Below are 16,141 nucleotides of genomic sequence, written 5' to 3' on the forward strand. Positions count from 1 at the left end.
ACTACGCATTGTTTCTGACCTGTCTAAGCTATGATAATGTGCTTCCAAAGCATCAGCTAGGACAGGACCTACTATACATGTAGCTCATTGATGGTATATGATCCCATCTTGGCTGCCTGCTCTAATTTTTCTTTCATTCATCCAGTTCAAGGCATTAGTAATTTTCCTGTTAAAATTCCTAACATGTCTTAGGATATGAAAAATCCTTCTTTCTATGGCTCCATCCCAAATCATGGGATTTCTAATTTTTTGCTCATGCTAGGGCTCAAAGAAGGGATTTTTAGAGATCCAATTCATCTTGTGAAACATTCTGAAGAAAGATGCACACTGATAATCGATCTTTTTTGAATTATTATTTATTAAGATTTTTAAATTCTACTTTTCGAATTGTTCTAAAGTGACTCACAAGAAACGTAAAAATAATAAACATCACAATAAAAGCTCTTCCTGCAGGGTAGCTAATGATAAATGTCCTTAGGGCAAAGAAGAACCCAGCTACACAGAAGCAGGTGTTTAGTGTTTCTGATATCTATTGCGTGCTCTCCCTTCCAATCCATCCTACAGGACGGAGGAAGGTAGAAAGGTGTGGGAGCAGAAAGGAGTTCAAATGGAGCATACACCCCCTCCTCACAGTCCTTCTCTTAGGAAAATTGATGGCAAATCTCTTGACTGTGTGTTTTCTAAACAGCCAGCTCTGGAATATTGTGAATGGAATGAGGTGTTCCAGAGTATTGGTTTCTTCTTTCTGCACCCTCCACCCAAATCTGCTAAGGAGAGTTAGGGAATCTCAGAACAATGTGGCAGTGGGTTGCAGGAGAAAGTAGGAATTAGTAAAAATAACACACACTATTTGGGAAGACTGACTAAATCCAAAGGATCCGGTCCAAGGGAATTGTGCTGGCTTTATTGCTATTTTTATGCAGTTCAGTGATCAAGTGTATGTTTTGCATGAAGCAGTTACCAGATTGAATACCCCGCCTCCAGGCAAGGCTGGTAAGACAGATGTCTGAAACGCTGAACATCTGCTTTTCTATTACCTCTTCACAACATGGAGAAAGAGCACTGGGAGGAGCAGAGTCTTTTCCCAACACTGGCTACATCCCTTGTTTCATGTGGGCTGAGCTTGGTGTGGCTACTGACATTTTCATGGGTGCCAGAAGCTGCTTGAAGCTACTTGATCCCCATCTAGAAAAGCAGCCTGAGTGTCCATCATTTGTATAGCACTATTATTTTAGATTTGATAACTGTAATGATATCTTCCAGGGGAATTCTCCAAGGAGTGGGGCTTGTCCCCCAAGCCCTTCCCCATGGTAAAAGGAAGAGGCTTCTCAGGCCAGGCTAGGGACTTCAGCAGACCCTTGGAAAAACACTACTGAACTTTACCGAGTTTGATGGTATATGGGAGCTACTATGTGTCTAAATCACACAGAATATGTATAGGTTTTATTTCTGGTCATAATCTTCTGTACATTGTTGTGAATTAACGTTTTTTGAATTCCTGTCATAACCAGTCAGAATGGCCAAAGGTTAGGAATCATGAAAGTTAAAGTCCAAATATGTGGAGGACACCCAGCTGGGGAATTGCACATGACAAAGGATCGAATATGCATTGTTATCATAGCTTTTTCTCTTTTAACTAGGATGCAGCATCTCTAGGATCTCAGAAAGGAGGAATTACAAAACAAGGATGGCTGTACAAAGGCAATATGAACAGTGCTATCAGTGTTACTATGAGGGTATGTTGTTACTGTGAAGGCATGTTTAATCTCTTCTATTAAACTTTCAATCGGATTGCACATCGTATTACTGGTTTTGTCTAGAAGTTAGAAAGTGTAATGTTTTGTAACATTGCAACTGTTATTGATAGAGTTCTCTAGCACCTGCTTATTGAGTGTCATACAGTTTTTTCCCTGAAACCACTCTTACAATGTGTTAGATTATGTTTATTAAACTGGTTTTAGGATACCTAATTTTTAAAGTCCTGCTGAGATCACAAAACCCTTGCATGTTCCTGGACATCTCTTTGGATCCTGGTGTATGGAAGTTTTGCATGTGTGTTACCGTTCTGTATTTTTAACATAACATCGTTTTTCATATCTAGTCATTCAAAAGAAGATTTTTTCACTTACTCCAACTTGGTGATGGATCATATAATCTCAACTTCTATAAAGATGAGAAAATATCGAAAGAACCTAAAGGATCAATATTTTTGGATTCCTGTATGGGAGTGGTCCAGGTAAGTAGAGAATTACCCTGTTTAATATGCTGCTTAAATTTTGTGCATAATTAAGTTAGCATCTTCTTTTTGTCTTTGCCTAGTACTTTAGCTGCACACTGTTTCACACTCCTAAACACAATTACGATGGTATGAGCCCTACTAAACATGATGGAACTTACTTCTGATAAACATACCATGCCTCGCAGAACTATTTACTATCTTCTACATTTTGGAATTGAAATAGGTGTAGCGGGCATTGTTACACTGATGTACAGAAGTTATTCAACCATGTGATGGTGGAAACTATTTTTATTATTTTATTATGGCACAAAAGTTAAGTGAACAAAAACCAACTGGCACAATTTGGTGGCTGACGTATTTATGCCCTTTGTTTGACAAGTCTAGCTCTTGTGTATCCCATTGCCTCCAGAAGTAGCATATTATAAACTGTTGAATGGAGTCCTCCTTTGTGAAATTTGCATGCCACACAATTTCAGATAAAAGACACTTGTTTTTGAGAAACCCCAGATAATTTTAGAGAGGGTATCCATGGTGAAGCATTGTGGTGGCAGTAGCTTGTTGTGGGATACTTTTTCTCAGCAAGAACTGAAATACTGGTCAGGATGGAGGATGGAGCCAAATACAGGACAGTTCTAGAGGAAAACTTGTTGGATTCTTCAAGGGACCTGGGACTAGGTCAGAAGTTCACTTTCTAGCAGGACACTGTAAAGCAACGCTAAAGTGGTTTTAAAACAAGAACCTGGATGTCTTAGAATAGCCTACTCAAAGCCCAAATCTCATTCTGATTGCGAATCTGTGGCAGATATGAACGTTGCAGTTCATCAAAGGCTCCCTTCCAAACCTGACAGAGTTGGAACAGTTTTACCAGAAAGAATGGGCAAGCATTGCAGTTTCCAAATGTGCAATGCTAATAGGGAACTTAACTGAGAAAACTCGCAGTTTGAATTGCTGCCAGTACTTTTACCAAGTATTGACTCAGGGACCTGAATACTTAGGCAACCAACAAATTCCACCTTGCTTTTGTTTGCTTAACTTTTGTGCTGAAAGAAAGAAAGAAAGAAAGACAGACAGACAGACAGACAGACAGACAGACAGACAGAAAGAACTTTTACAGTGTTGAATTCTTGTTTACATCAGGTGGTGATAATACCAATTAAATCCATTTCACTTCCAGTTTGTAACACAAAAACATTGAGTGGATATGAATTCTTCAAGGCACTGTACATGCAATTGGACTGTCACTGCACTTTGGATGACAGAAATAAATGGTTTAGATATAGTGGTTTAATTTTGTGGCCAGATAGTCTAATATATTTTCAGAAGAATTCAGTAAGTGTGAGCTTGAGAATTGAATCACCAACCCATCCAGATGTACTGAGGTAGTACTATTTTTGAATATGAAGTGTTAAGGAATATTCTCACTAAATGTTAAGTACTGAAAAAATAAATCTTAGAAGGCTAATTAAGAATATATGAAGATCTAATACAAGCATAAATAGTACTGTAATATGGCTGTAAAATGTTTTGCATAGCTTCTTGTGTGGGATTTCTGTTGTAGAAGTCAGATCACATTCATTGCCATACTCCCAAATGTTTTGAGTTGACCTTTAACAACGTTAACTTTTCATTATAAAAAAGAAAGAAAATATTTTTGAAACAAAACAGAACATAAGCTGCATTGAAAACTTTCTAGTACAAGGGCCAAAAAGGCATCTGTGTTCAAAGTATGTAGTTTATTCAAAGAACAGTATGGACGTTTTGATGGAACAATCCTGAAATGACTACATTTTTAGATCCATGTACTGCATATTGCTATAAATGGCAATCATACAATCTTACAAATTTTTGGAGCTATAAAGGCTTTTAGTTTTTTTCTGTTGTATTTCAGTTCATAGGTTTTTTGTAGAATTGCTGTAACACCTTGGTTTGCATGTAACATTAACCCATGATTTAGCACCATGTGCACAAGTCTGATAGTCCCCAAAGAGGGAGGGCAAGCTTCATAACTGCAGCCACTCAGCCAGGAGAAAATGGGAAGAGATTAGTTTACAGAAACACTATTCTTTATTGCATACAAACCATAGATTATGGTATAAAGCAAATTCTGGTTAAGTAATTAAGCCAGCATTGTAGTACTTTCTACTTTAAAAAACTGTCTACACTATTGTTACTTTAGGTACAGATACCAAAAATACAGATATCCAAATATGGATATTTCTATATTCTATTCACCTCTAGCTGCTATTTGTCATAGGCTCCCGTGGGCAGAAAATGAAAACATCCTGTTATTTATCAGAAGAGACAACTTGTGGTCTCACAGATGTTCTGGCCTACAATTCGTATCAGCCCTCACTAGCATAGCCAGTGGTGAGAGTTGCAGGCCAGAACATCTGAGGAGTACCAAGTTGTCCATTCCTGCTGTCCATTCCTACCCCACAGCCGGGTAGACAACCTGGTGCTATCCAAATGCATCGGGATACGATTCCTATAACCTTTCACTATTGACCACACTTGCTTAGACAGATGAGGATTGCTAGCTAAAGTATCTGGAGGGCAACAGGTTGCCTACCACTGGCATACAGCTTGCAACTTGTCCTTCTTGTATCTTCATTTAGTCACAGAACTGCATTTGCAGTTCTGCAATATCTTGCAGAACTGCAATATCTATTATAACTAGATATTGTTGTACTTCATGGTCTCTGTGCCCCACACACACATGGGCTTTGCTGCAGAGTGTAAGTCCTGCCCCACTTCTGTCCAGGGCAGGGCAGGATAAACGGGGGGCTTCTGCCCAGTCCCTCAGTTTTCCTTTGACCACATTTTGAGTCACTTCACCAATCGGACCTTCTGCTCACTTACGAGCTTGTCATCTCTCTCTGTCTGTCTCTTTCTCTCTGTCTCTCTCTCTTCCCCTAAAGTATATACACACACAATATATTCTTTTCTCTATCTATTTTCCTATATATATTCTTCGCTGTTGTTTGAGTTGTTACTCAAGACGAGGCCACTACCACTACCTCTCTCCCCTTCTTCACGTAGCAGGCTGCCTAAACACCCTGGCAGACTCCCTGAGCCACTCTTCCTCCGTCCCGCACAAGTGGGAACTGGAGTCCTCTGCCTTTGACACATGCTGTGAGAGATGGGGACACCCCAAGGTGGACTTCTTTGCCACCCTCCAGAATGCAATTGTGAACACTTCTGTACCAGGACAGGGCAGGGCGGGGCGTCCATGGAGGACGCTTTCTCCTCAAATGGGAGGAAGCTCTACTGCACCTTCCCTCCTTTCCCCCTGATCACCAGGGTAGTGGCCAAAATCCAGGGGGACAGGATCAGCTGCATCCTGCTCACCCCCTGGTGGCTGAGGCAGTTCCACATCAACCAGGACATTGTCCTCCCCAGCTTCTTTCCCAACTCTGCCATCCCAATCGTGGCCATGCTTCATCTCCTCGATGTCCACAGGTCCCTCGCCTTCTAAAAGATCCAAACAGAGTTATTGTGCCACTCTGATTGTCTGTTCATATGCTACAAAGGCCACAAGGTGGGAGAGCCTGTCTGAAGCCAGAGGTTATCAAAGTGGGTCTCCAGCACCATTCCTCTGGCAAAGATTCCCTTGTCCCCACTCCATCTGCACACAGGCCTTATCTACCATGCTCCTAGCTGGCATCTCACTGCATGAGATCTGCAGAGCTGTGACATGGTCTCTGCCCCTGACCTTTGTTTGCCACTACCGGCTAGACATCTGTGCCAGGCAGGACTGTGCATTCAACAGGGCAGTGCTCTCCTTGATCCTCCAGTATCAACAGTCTCCTCTTCTGGGACAGTAGGGTTGCTAGTCGCTCAAATGTGTGTGATACACAAAGATCATGAAGAAGAAAGGACGGTTGCTTACCTGTAACTATTGTTCTCCGAGTGGTTATCTGTGCATTCACACAACACCGCCCCCCTGTCCTGGCTGTTGTCAGCCCAAAGCTCTGTGTTGCCCTCGGGCCGGGTACGGACAGCTATGCCTCCTTTACAGGTCTTTGGCTCCCTCGTGCGCCTGAGACTACGTGGTCTTCAGGCAACTGAGGAACTGGCAGGAGGGAGGAAGGACTGGACATTCCTTTATCCTGTCCTGAACAGGGTTGGAGCTAAGCTGCCACCCACTCCGTGACACCGAGCTGTGGAAGTTTCTCCGATCCAGGCATTGTGGTCCACAGCAAAGTGCGTATGTGTGTGAATGCACAGATGTCCACTCGAAGAATGACTGTTAGAGGCAAGCAACCTGCCCATCCCATTCTTTAGTATGTGATAGCCATTTGTAAGTTAAATGGTCTATATATGTGCAATGACATGTAGGTACAGGTTTGCTCAATTTCAACAGAAATCTGATGGCGATCAAATAGGTGTCTCAGATCCACTCTCATTGTAAAGATGCCATTCACTTGTATCTTGGAACCCAACAATTAGCTTAACCTCTACTGCTGTTCACCAGCACCCCTCACTTTATGTGTAATTGATTAGTAATTATTTCTGGTAGCTCCAGAAGTCTCCCTTGACTTGCATCTTCTCCTACATTTCAAGTCCCTTACAGTAGCACATTAGAGAAATGTTGCCAATCAGCTACATTATTGTATTTCATATCCAGCCTTAAGGACTAGAAAAACTAAGGTTCTTAATATTCTAAGGAAATGTAGGTAAGTGAAGCCTTTTATTTTCTTGATTGAGTCAGATGTCATTTTTATAGATCTCATCTGGCAAATAGTATCGGGCATGAGTTTGTTCTGCTCTGCTTAGTGTAATTTGTTACATCGCTGTTGTTTCTTTTCTATAACATTAATGCAACTCACAATTCAATTATGCTAGATCAGAATTTTTTGTACTCCCTCCCATCTGAATTTCAATTTCTTACCACCAATTGTTGACATGGCTTAACATTTTTTAAAATAAATGTGCTCAGCATAAATCCCTGGAATTTTCTAGTGATGGTGAACTTTCTGAAACGTTTTTGATTGCTTTCCTTTTCAAAGCTTTTGATTGCTTGGCAAGTTTAAGAAGGATTCTAGTTTTGGACACAGAAAATTGAATCTGAGCAGCTGTTTTAAGCAGATTGCAGTTTTTGTGCTTGTGTTTCTTTATATTCCACAGTCAAAACAAATAGAAATGTTTTCTTCATATTAAAATATTATATGAATTGCTAGTATCTGCATTTGTTCATGTAGACCTAGCATTTGTGTCTTTGCTAGCATTTGATGTCTACATTCTTTATGAAAAATTAAGGAGGAAACTGAGAGAAAAGAAGAAAATGCCCTAGCTACTGCAGGTGATGCATTAATATCCTTTATTATATTACAGAACAACAAAGTCCGACGTTTTGCATTTGAACTCAAGATGCAAGACAAGAGTAGCTATCTTCTTGCAGCAGACAGTGAAGTAGAAATGGAAGAATGGATTACAACTCTAAACAAAATTCTCCAACTGAATTTTGAAGCTGCAATGCAAGAAAAAAGAAATGGAGACTCCCATGATGGTAAATGCAAGTTATTTCTGCTCATAAATTTGGACCAAGCAATTCACTAAAATAAAGGTTAACATAATTACTGAAATGAAGTTCATTTGTTTGTCCAGCTGAGATCACTATTCTTTCCCTGAAGCCTCAGTTTTCCACTTAGGTTTGCAGAGATGACAGTTTCTTAGGATGCAACTTTTTATTTTTCTTAGGTTTAGGGTCATGTTACCCACTGTGCCTTATGAAGAAAAGGCAAAATAATCATATTAAAGTTGCATCTAGTCCAACATTCCATTTCCAGCAGTTGCAAGCCAGATTTCTTGATGAAGTTTTTGAGCAGTGCAAGAAGGCAACAGCCTTTCATTCTTTTGCTTGTCTCCAGCTTTCAGAATTATTCTTTGTCAGAATATGAAGGATTTATCTCCTTATGCTGTTGATGCATCTGTGTACTATGATTCTGTCTTTTCTTTTTAATAAGGGTCACGCTTCATGAATCAGGAATTACAATTATCTATGAAAGTGGGATACAAATTATGGTAATAAGTAAATACACATTTCATTAGGCACTGTAAGACTGAGGCTTCCTCCTTTCAGAAGGGCCTTGAAGAATGATCTAAATGTGCTAGCCATTTTTAGGGGCTAATAGAGAGTACCACAATGTTGATACAGTTCAACATCAACAGCATCTAGGATAGAATCGAATAGTAGAGTTGGAAGGGGTCATGAAGACTATCAGGTCCAACCCTTGCTGTTGCAGGATACCAATTTACACCATCCCACTCAGATGGCTGTCCAGTTTGTTTGTTTGTTTGTTTGTTTAAAACATTTCTATGCTGCCCCCATCGCAACAAAACCTCGGGGCGGCTCAGTTTCTTTCTGAATGTCTCTAGCATGAGAGAGACCATGACATCTCTAGGCAACTGGTTCCTCTTTTGCATTGCTCTGACAGTGAGGAAACTTTTCCTGATATCTAGCCTGAATTTGGGTTGTTGCAACTTGAATTGATTATTTTGTGTCCTACACTCTGGTTATCAGCAAGAAGAGATCTTGACCGCTTTCTTTGTGACAGCCTTCAAAGTACTTATAGAGGAATATCATTTCCTCCCTCAGTCTTCTCTTCTCAAAGCTGAACATGCCTTATACATCAGTGTTTCCAAACCCAAGATCATTTTTATTGCCCTCCTCTAGGACCCTTTCTAATTTTTCTGCATCTTTCTTGAATCTTGGTGCCCAGAACTTGACACAGTATTCCAAGGTCTGACTAGTGAGGAATATAGGGGAACTACTCGTACTACTTCTTGTGATTTGGAAGTAAGAATTCTATTAATGCATCCCAAAATAGCATTTTCCCTTTTTGCCGCTGCATCACATTGTTGGCTCATATTTAGCCTGTTGTCCACAATAGAAAGTAGAACAGTATTGTTATAGCAGTTTCCTATTGTAATTATGTTCATAGTTCCATTTTTTTAAAATTAATTTTCAGATGATGAACAAAGCAAGATGGACAGCTCTTCATCCAGTTTAGATAGTTATCTTCCTGAAATGGCTAAGGTAGTATTTTGGGGTTCTTTTAAACTGGGGTATTGTGGGATTATTTTTTAACTGTGTCAGTAACAGGATTATGAAATATAATCCTGATTAATAGAGGCATGTGGAGGGAGCATTTATACTGCCTAAACTTCATAAACTTAATTTTGCTGGATACTTATCAGACAAATATATTTCTTAAACATATTTCTGAGACTGGCACAAAGTTTTTGTAGCCTTTTCCTTTTTGCCTTTGTTTTCATAACAAAAAAAATCTAGTATGAGGTCATCCTTAGCACTTTGTTTTTATAACATAGTGGACTATAATGGGAAAGTTAACAACTGGTCACTGAGTAGATTTCTTCTGTACTAAGAGTAGCCTGTTTGAGCCTAGCAGAAGCTAGTATCTAAGCTTTTGTAGTGGAGGATGATAATCTTTAAAGTTGGTGAGTTAAAGTTGCATGCTTAAAATCTGTATACAATTATTTATGCATGTATTTATTAGATTTATAACCCGGCCCATTAGCTCTCTTAAAAAGCTGAAAAACATAATGTGCTGACTAGTACACCTATTTTACCAAATGCAATCTTCAGAGGCTCAAACTTCAAGACAGATAATAGCTTCAGCATCAGACCTGCTCCTTATTAATGAAAGCCTCTGTTTACCGCCACCTTCATTTTCAGCTGCTCCAAATTCCTCTAATTGTTATATGTACCATTTAATGCTCTGAAATGGATTCCATACTATGGTCTCCCAACATCTTTTGGGCAACCATAATCTTTTTTGGAATCTGAGCACCAAAGTCCTCTAACATCAGTGCTCAAACTCTAAGACTGAATCTCTGCTGTACCCTTTGCATCTAGCATGGAAAGAAACAAACTCCTTACCCCCAAGGTTGTAGTTGGGCCTCAGAGGGGAGGCATGCAAAGGGAGGGAAAGAAGTTGGAGCTCCAGATTTGTGCCAGTTCCAAATGATGCCCCAGCGTAAATTCCTCCCTTTCTCCAGCCTTAAATCTAGAAGCCAAAAACAGCTGTCTAGATAAACATGAAGTGTGCACAGCTATGGCTGTATCATGCACTGGACGCTTGTAAGCCTCTGAGTTTGGGGGCTCACAGCATCTACCACAAAGATGATAGGATTAAGTCTTTCCCTATCTTTTTAATGGAAAGAAATTATTGTAAAGATAACTGCCTTTATGTCATTAGGACAACTTTTAAGCAAAGATGCTGTGGGGTTTTGCTTATTGAAATGATTAAGATAGTAAAAACTATTTACCCAATGGTGTTTGGTTATCCCAGAAGCCAGGCAGGAGAATCACTGAGAGAGGATTCTTCTACTGAAAACATTAGTCCTTCTCAGTGCTTTTTTGTAAAATAAAAGGTGCCAGAACTCAGTCACTCTACACACATAAACATAATGGTCGCCGCCGGCAGTAAGCACTCAGCGTGCGACCACACACACCAATCCCAAGCCAAGCAGCGTCCCAAGCTGAGCAGCGCCCTCACAATCAGCGTGGACACACAAGCAGCCCGCAAGTGATTCAAAATCACTCCATTGGAGAAATCCATCAAAAAAGGGTGCCGGAACGCCATTCTGGTGCGTTCCATGACAAAAAAAGCCCTGGGCCTTCTCATGCAGAGCCCTCAGTTTAACAAGTGGCAAGCTGTGTTCATGCTAGAAGCATGTGCTGGCTTTTCTTGTCTCCTCTGCCACTATAGGCGCTGACAAGCAAGTATGGTTCCTGTATGTTGCAAGAGAGACTGAATTTGCATAGCACACCATGGTTGTCCTGCTCATTTCTGCTCTACTCAGACTCCAATGGTCAGAGGAGTAGATATGTATTGTCTTCACTGCTTATCATAACAGAACATGCACACAAAACAGTATCCTTTAAATTCTGTAGCTCAACTTTTTAAAAACTTGGTAATATTATATGTTCTTTTGAAAAGCTGCAAGTTAAACTGGATATATATTTTTATAGACTAGTACTTTTTGACATGTGCGCGCACACACACATGTTGGAAATGTTTGAGCTTATACGCAGCAATTCAGATTTGACTGGTCCTTAAGGGTCTGAACACCTGGTTATTATATCTAAACTTGGTGCCACAAATGTTGTTTCCTGTTTCCATGAACTCTGGAAGCTATTTTGGCATCTCCAGTTTTCTTGTGGGTTGCTTTCCTCTGCATTCTAGGACTCTATACTTTTGGTTGCTATTTAGAATCAATTTATATTTTGCTTGTTGGCCTCTCCCTGTGAAGTATATACCGATTCTTACATTGTTGTACTCTGCCTTGAGAGCTTTGGTTATGGGGTGGTATTAAAATGAAATTAATGTAATGCAATTCTTCCTATCAATCTGCTAGTTTTCCTTCCTCCTTCTTTCCTTCCTTTCTTCGTTTGTGCGATCATTTCTTTACTTATTTGTTTTGGTATGTAGAAGCCTTTCATTTGAAGTAATCTATTGTTGTGCATTTTAAAAAAGTATAGTTATAATTTAACATTAGATAGTTTTGAACCTTATGAAACATTTACCTATTCTTTTTCTCAAGCAGATTGAGTGCAGAGTTTATTTTGCAATCCTAAATCCTTAGTAGTTCTAAAGTCGCTTCCTGTCACTATTGCCTTCTTTTTTCCTTTTTGAACTAAAATAATTCTGAACAGGATGTATATTGGTCATAAAGGTGGTGATTTAGTACAAAAATAATTCATGGGCCTTGCAAAAATAGGCTCTATTCCTGGGGGAGTGTACAGTTCTGACTACACTGGCCAATGGATTGTCTGCTAAATTTTTATATTTTAGGCTTGGTCTCAGCCATTGTATACTTTGTCTTCCCCCTGCCATTGGTGGAATTTGCCTTCTCATAAGAAAAAGTCTTTTTTCTTTATTATTTCCTTAATTGTGCCCCTTGACTCCTTCTCACCTTTTTGGTTTTCCAACCTCTAACAATCCAACACTGTTACCTTTCTTGATACTTTATAATGAAACCAAATATTAAGATTGTAAAAGTTCTGAAGTTTTGCCTTTGGAAGCACTGGTTCAGTGCATCTCATTTTCCAGAAGGAAGGAGGAGGTGAACAAATGCTATCATCATAAGACAGTTGTTCTCACCTCATAAAAAGATACCAGAATTACCCAAGACAAAGAAATTGGGGAGAAATCATATTTCATTGCTATAGCATGTATCTGCATGCAGTAGATCACAGATTTGATTCCTGTCACTCCAGACAAGGTAGGAAAATTCCCACCTGAAACTGGAGAGCTGCTTCCAACCTGTGTCAGAAATACTGGGCTGGATGAACTAAGGACTTTCCTTGGAGTAAGGTAGCTTCCTGTGTTCCTATGTAAATTGGTTTATATAAATGGCTGTGGAAGAAAAGGCATAAAGCTGAAATCATAGTAAATTACATAAAAAACTTCAAGTTGCCCAGCCTTCCAGTTCGCCATCCTATGCAAAGATGATTTGGAATTCAAGGTGGCTTAGGTCATGTCCGTTCCTTGGGCTTCTCAAAGATCTGGTCTTGATGAGATCCAGCTGATTTAGGAAGGACTAAGGGGAAAAGGAAAAATAGTACTAAGCTACTCATTTTTTCTTGAAATGTTTAGTAAATAAACTGTGTCATTGTTTTTGTTTTTTAAATCAGTAAAATGACAACTGAATTGCTTGTGACAAAAGTGCAACAGTATATAGCACCTACCTTTTAAGTTCACAATAAAATATTATTTAAAAGTGTCTGTTTCATTATATTGCAGGTTTCCAGAGATTCTGAAATAAAATTCAAAAGTGAAAGCAGGATTAAACTCTTTGCCCTGGATCCAGAGGCACAGGTAAGATTAATGAGGGGGGAAATAACACTTTTAAAGATGATTTTGTAGAGAGAAGTTGTTTTCACTATTCATTTTCTTTTTCAGAAACTTGATTTTTCTGGTATTGAGCCAGAAGTAAAGCCATTTGAAGAGAAGTTTGGGAAGAAAATTCTGGTGAAGTGTAATGATTTATCTTTCAATCTGCAAAGTTGTGTGGCTGAAAATGAGGAAGGTCCAACAACCAATGTAGGTTGGAATGGTGAACTTATATAATTCCTAGTTATGCAAGAAAAATCTCTGACATGTGAATGGATGTTTAGAAAACACAAACATCTCAAAAAATAAAATAGCATCTTGATATGCTTATTAGAGTTTTATGATACAGTTCAGGGGCAAAATAGGGTAATTCTTACCAGAAACTGGAGAGAAGAGGAAGTACAAAAGTTGTGTGGCGTATTGGGAATTTTGTTGATGAGTGTCATTTACTTGTTAATTATATAATATATCTGGACAGCATCTTAGGTTATAAGGTGTCAATATTGTTGAATAAAGTAACAGCTTTTTAAAAAGTTCTGAAATACTGACACATATTTTAACTGATACAAAGTGCTAAGCTTTATCTCTCTTAATTCAGATTTCTAATGGATAATTCTAGCACATTTTATTAACAAAGTAAAAATCAGTGTAGAGTATAACAACTGTGATCTTTCTATGTGCAGTTCAGTCACAGTATCCAGTATTATAAGTTATAATTGCGCTTATGATCATGTTAACATGTGCTCTCATTTTCTCTCTCTCTCATCTATTTCTCTGTTTTTGTTTTCAACGTCCAGGTAGAGCCATTTTTCATCTCGTTGGCACTATTTGACATTAAATGTAACCAGAAAATTTCTTCAGACTTTCATGTTGATTTGAATCACAGCACAGTGAGGCATATGCTAGTTAAAACAGCACAGCAGTTGCTGAATGGCAGTAGTGATTGCTTGCATCGGATTCAAGATATTATTCCAGATATTATGTTGCAATATCCCAAACAGGTATGGATAGAAAAGTCAGTTTCACTTTCATTGCAGAGTAAGGAGCCATATTTTTATTTCAGTATCAATAAATCAAACCATTTATTTTTAGGGAATATTCTCAGTAACGTGTCCACATCCTGATATATTTCTAGTGGCCAGAATTGAAAAAGTTTTGCAAGGAAGCATTACCCACTGTGCTGAGCCATATATGAAAAGTTCTGATTCTTCTAAGGTATAGTCTCATATTTGTTAGCTGAATTAAAAGAAACTTTGCATTTAACTTAACTCTTTGGCATTTTATTTGTAAGTCTTCCTTATAATGCAGTAACTCCAGTGAAGATGGAAATATCAAGATGAAATGTAATATACATATTCAAGGCCTAATTCAACTTTTTGTATTTGAATTTCAGTTTACCTCCTGTACCCATTGTCAAACAAGGGAAAAATGTATACTGCAATGTGATATCTTCCTTGAGCATTAAGAATCAGTTCAGACCTGCTCTTCTCAAACATTGTCTAGAGACCAGTAGTGGCTTGCAGGTTCCCTCTCTTTTCTCCTCTTGTGTACTGCTTTCCTTTTTCAGTTCCTGTTTTTTTCTAAGCGGAGTAGCCATCATATCAGAATTGGCAAACCATGATTAGTAACTGTGGCTTGTAAACCTGCTTCATGCCACCAATAGTCAGACATCAGTGCCAGTACCAGACTTACATATGTGCTATGCATGCTGCAGCCCAGGGTCTCATAATCTAGAGGGACCTTGGCCTCCTGCCAATTATTTAAATGACCATTAACTTTATTTCATTTTGTAACAATAAAAATAAGGGGTGTACCTAACCAAAAGATCATTTTCTGGACTAAAAAGGATAAAGAATGATCTATAGTAAACAATGTCCCAATATCAGTTGTCTGATCTTAAGCATTTTCTGCTGTAGAAAATGATAAACTGACTTACTGATTTTAATGATATAATTGATAAGCTTGCATTCAAAAAGCTCAAAAGAAACTATTCTGACATGGTATATTGTGTAATATTATAACATGGCTATGATTCCCTTATGAATATTCTGTGTGAATGTCTTCATTAATCCCATACTTTTGTAAACTTATTAAAGTTTATACGTATTTAAACAATCTTTTTATCAGTGCTAATATTTCAGCAATGTTCTCCTTTCAATGAGCAGATAAAGAAGAGAATGAGAGTTTTGATTCTCACAATCATACATTATTAAGTTTGTGCCTCCCAAAGTCTCCCAGTCCAAGTTATTTTAATGTGGGACTAAAAACTGTAACCTTGAGAAAATTGTAAAGTTAGCGAAAACTGAGGAATGGAAGAGGAATCACTGGATAAGTAAGGTGGAGCCAGTTCCATGTTTGAGAGCTTTTCAGAAATGGTTTGGAGGTTCAGTTTCATGATAACTGAACTGATCCCAAGGCATCATAATAGAAGCTGATGTGTACATTCAGGACAACACATGAAGGAAATACATATTCATACAGTCCATAGTTAAACTATGGAATTTTCTTCCACAGGTCCATTACCAACTTTGAAACAGGATTAGACAGATGAATGGAGGGCAAAACTATCAGTGGCTTCTAGTCACAATGACTATACAGTACCTCCAGTATAGAAGGCAGTATGCGTGTGTTTGCAAATAGCTGAAGAATCAAGCAGGAGAAAGCTGTTATGCTCATGTCTTGTTTGTAACATTTCTATGAGCTTCTTGCTGGCCATTGCGCAAACAGGACACTAGACTATGTAAACCTTTAGTCTGATCTATGGTTTTTCTTGACTTTTCTATGACTTTTCTTATATTCCTGTTCTGAGTTTAATCAATGAATCCCACCTGAATTTCTGAACCTTTTTTCAAACTGTCCAAGAATGATGCAATATAAAAATGAGAAATGCTGAGGGCATAAAATGTTGTAAGCTGCCTTGAGCCCTTTGTAGGAAAAAGGCAGGATATAAATTGACAAATAAATAAATAAAATCCTGCTTTGCCAGTTAAGATCTGTTTCTAAAGTGAAATGCTTGAAATGTATGGAAAATAGAGAAAAA

General features: G+C 38.7%; 1 protein-coding gene across 19 annotated transcripts in view; it reads left to right on the forward strand.

Moving 5' to 3' along the window:
- Positions 1–16,141, forward strand: part of DOCK9 (dedicator of cytokinesis 9) — a 157,403-nt gene that overhangs the window by 60,710 nt on the left and 80,552 nt on the right. For 18 of the 19 annotated variants that reach the window (XM_044429166.1, XM_044429168.1, XM_044429172.1 and 15 more), the window contains exons 6-13: positions 1,641–1,736; positions 2,102–2,236; positions 7,574–7,748; positions 9,211–9,278; positions 13,012–13,086; positions 13,171–13,311; positions 13,899–14,102; positions 14,194–14,316. In XM_044429166.1, coding sequence (XP_044285101.1) covers positions 1,641–1,736; positions 2,102–2,236; positions 7,574–7,748; positions 9,211–9,278; positions 13,012–13,086; positions 13,171–13,311; positions 13,899–14,102; positions 14,194–14,316 — 1,017 coding nt within the window. Of the gene's footprint in view, positions 1–1,640; positions 1,737–2,101; positions 2,237–7,573; positions 7,749–9,210; positions 9,279–13,011; positions 13,087–13,170; positions 13,312–13,898; positions 14,103–14,193; positions 14,317–16,141 lie in introns of those variants that run through there. The other variant, XM_044429186.1, reaches the window with a different exon arrangement.

The sequence above is a fragment of the Varanus komodoensis genome, unplaced genomic scaffold, assembly GCF_004798865.1.
Source record: "Varanus komodoensis strain SLA01 unplaced genomic scaffold, ASM479886v1 scaffold2, whole genome shotgun sequence".
Classification (NCBI taxonomy): Eukaryota; Metazoa; Chordata; class Lepidosauria; order Squamata; family Varanidae; genus Varanus; species Varanus komodoensis.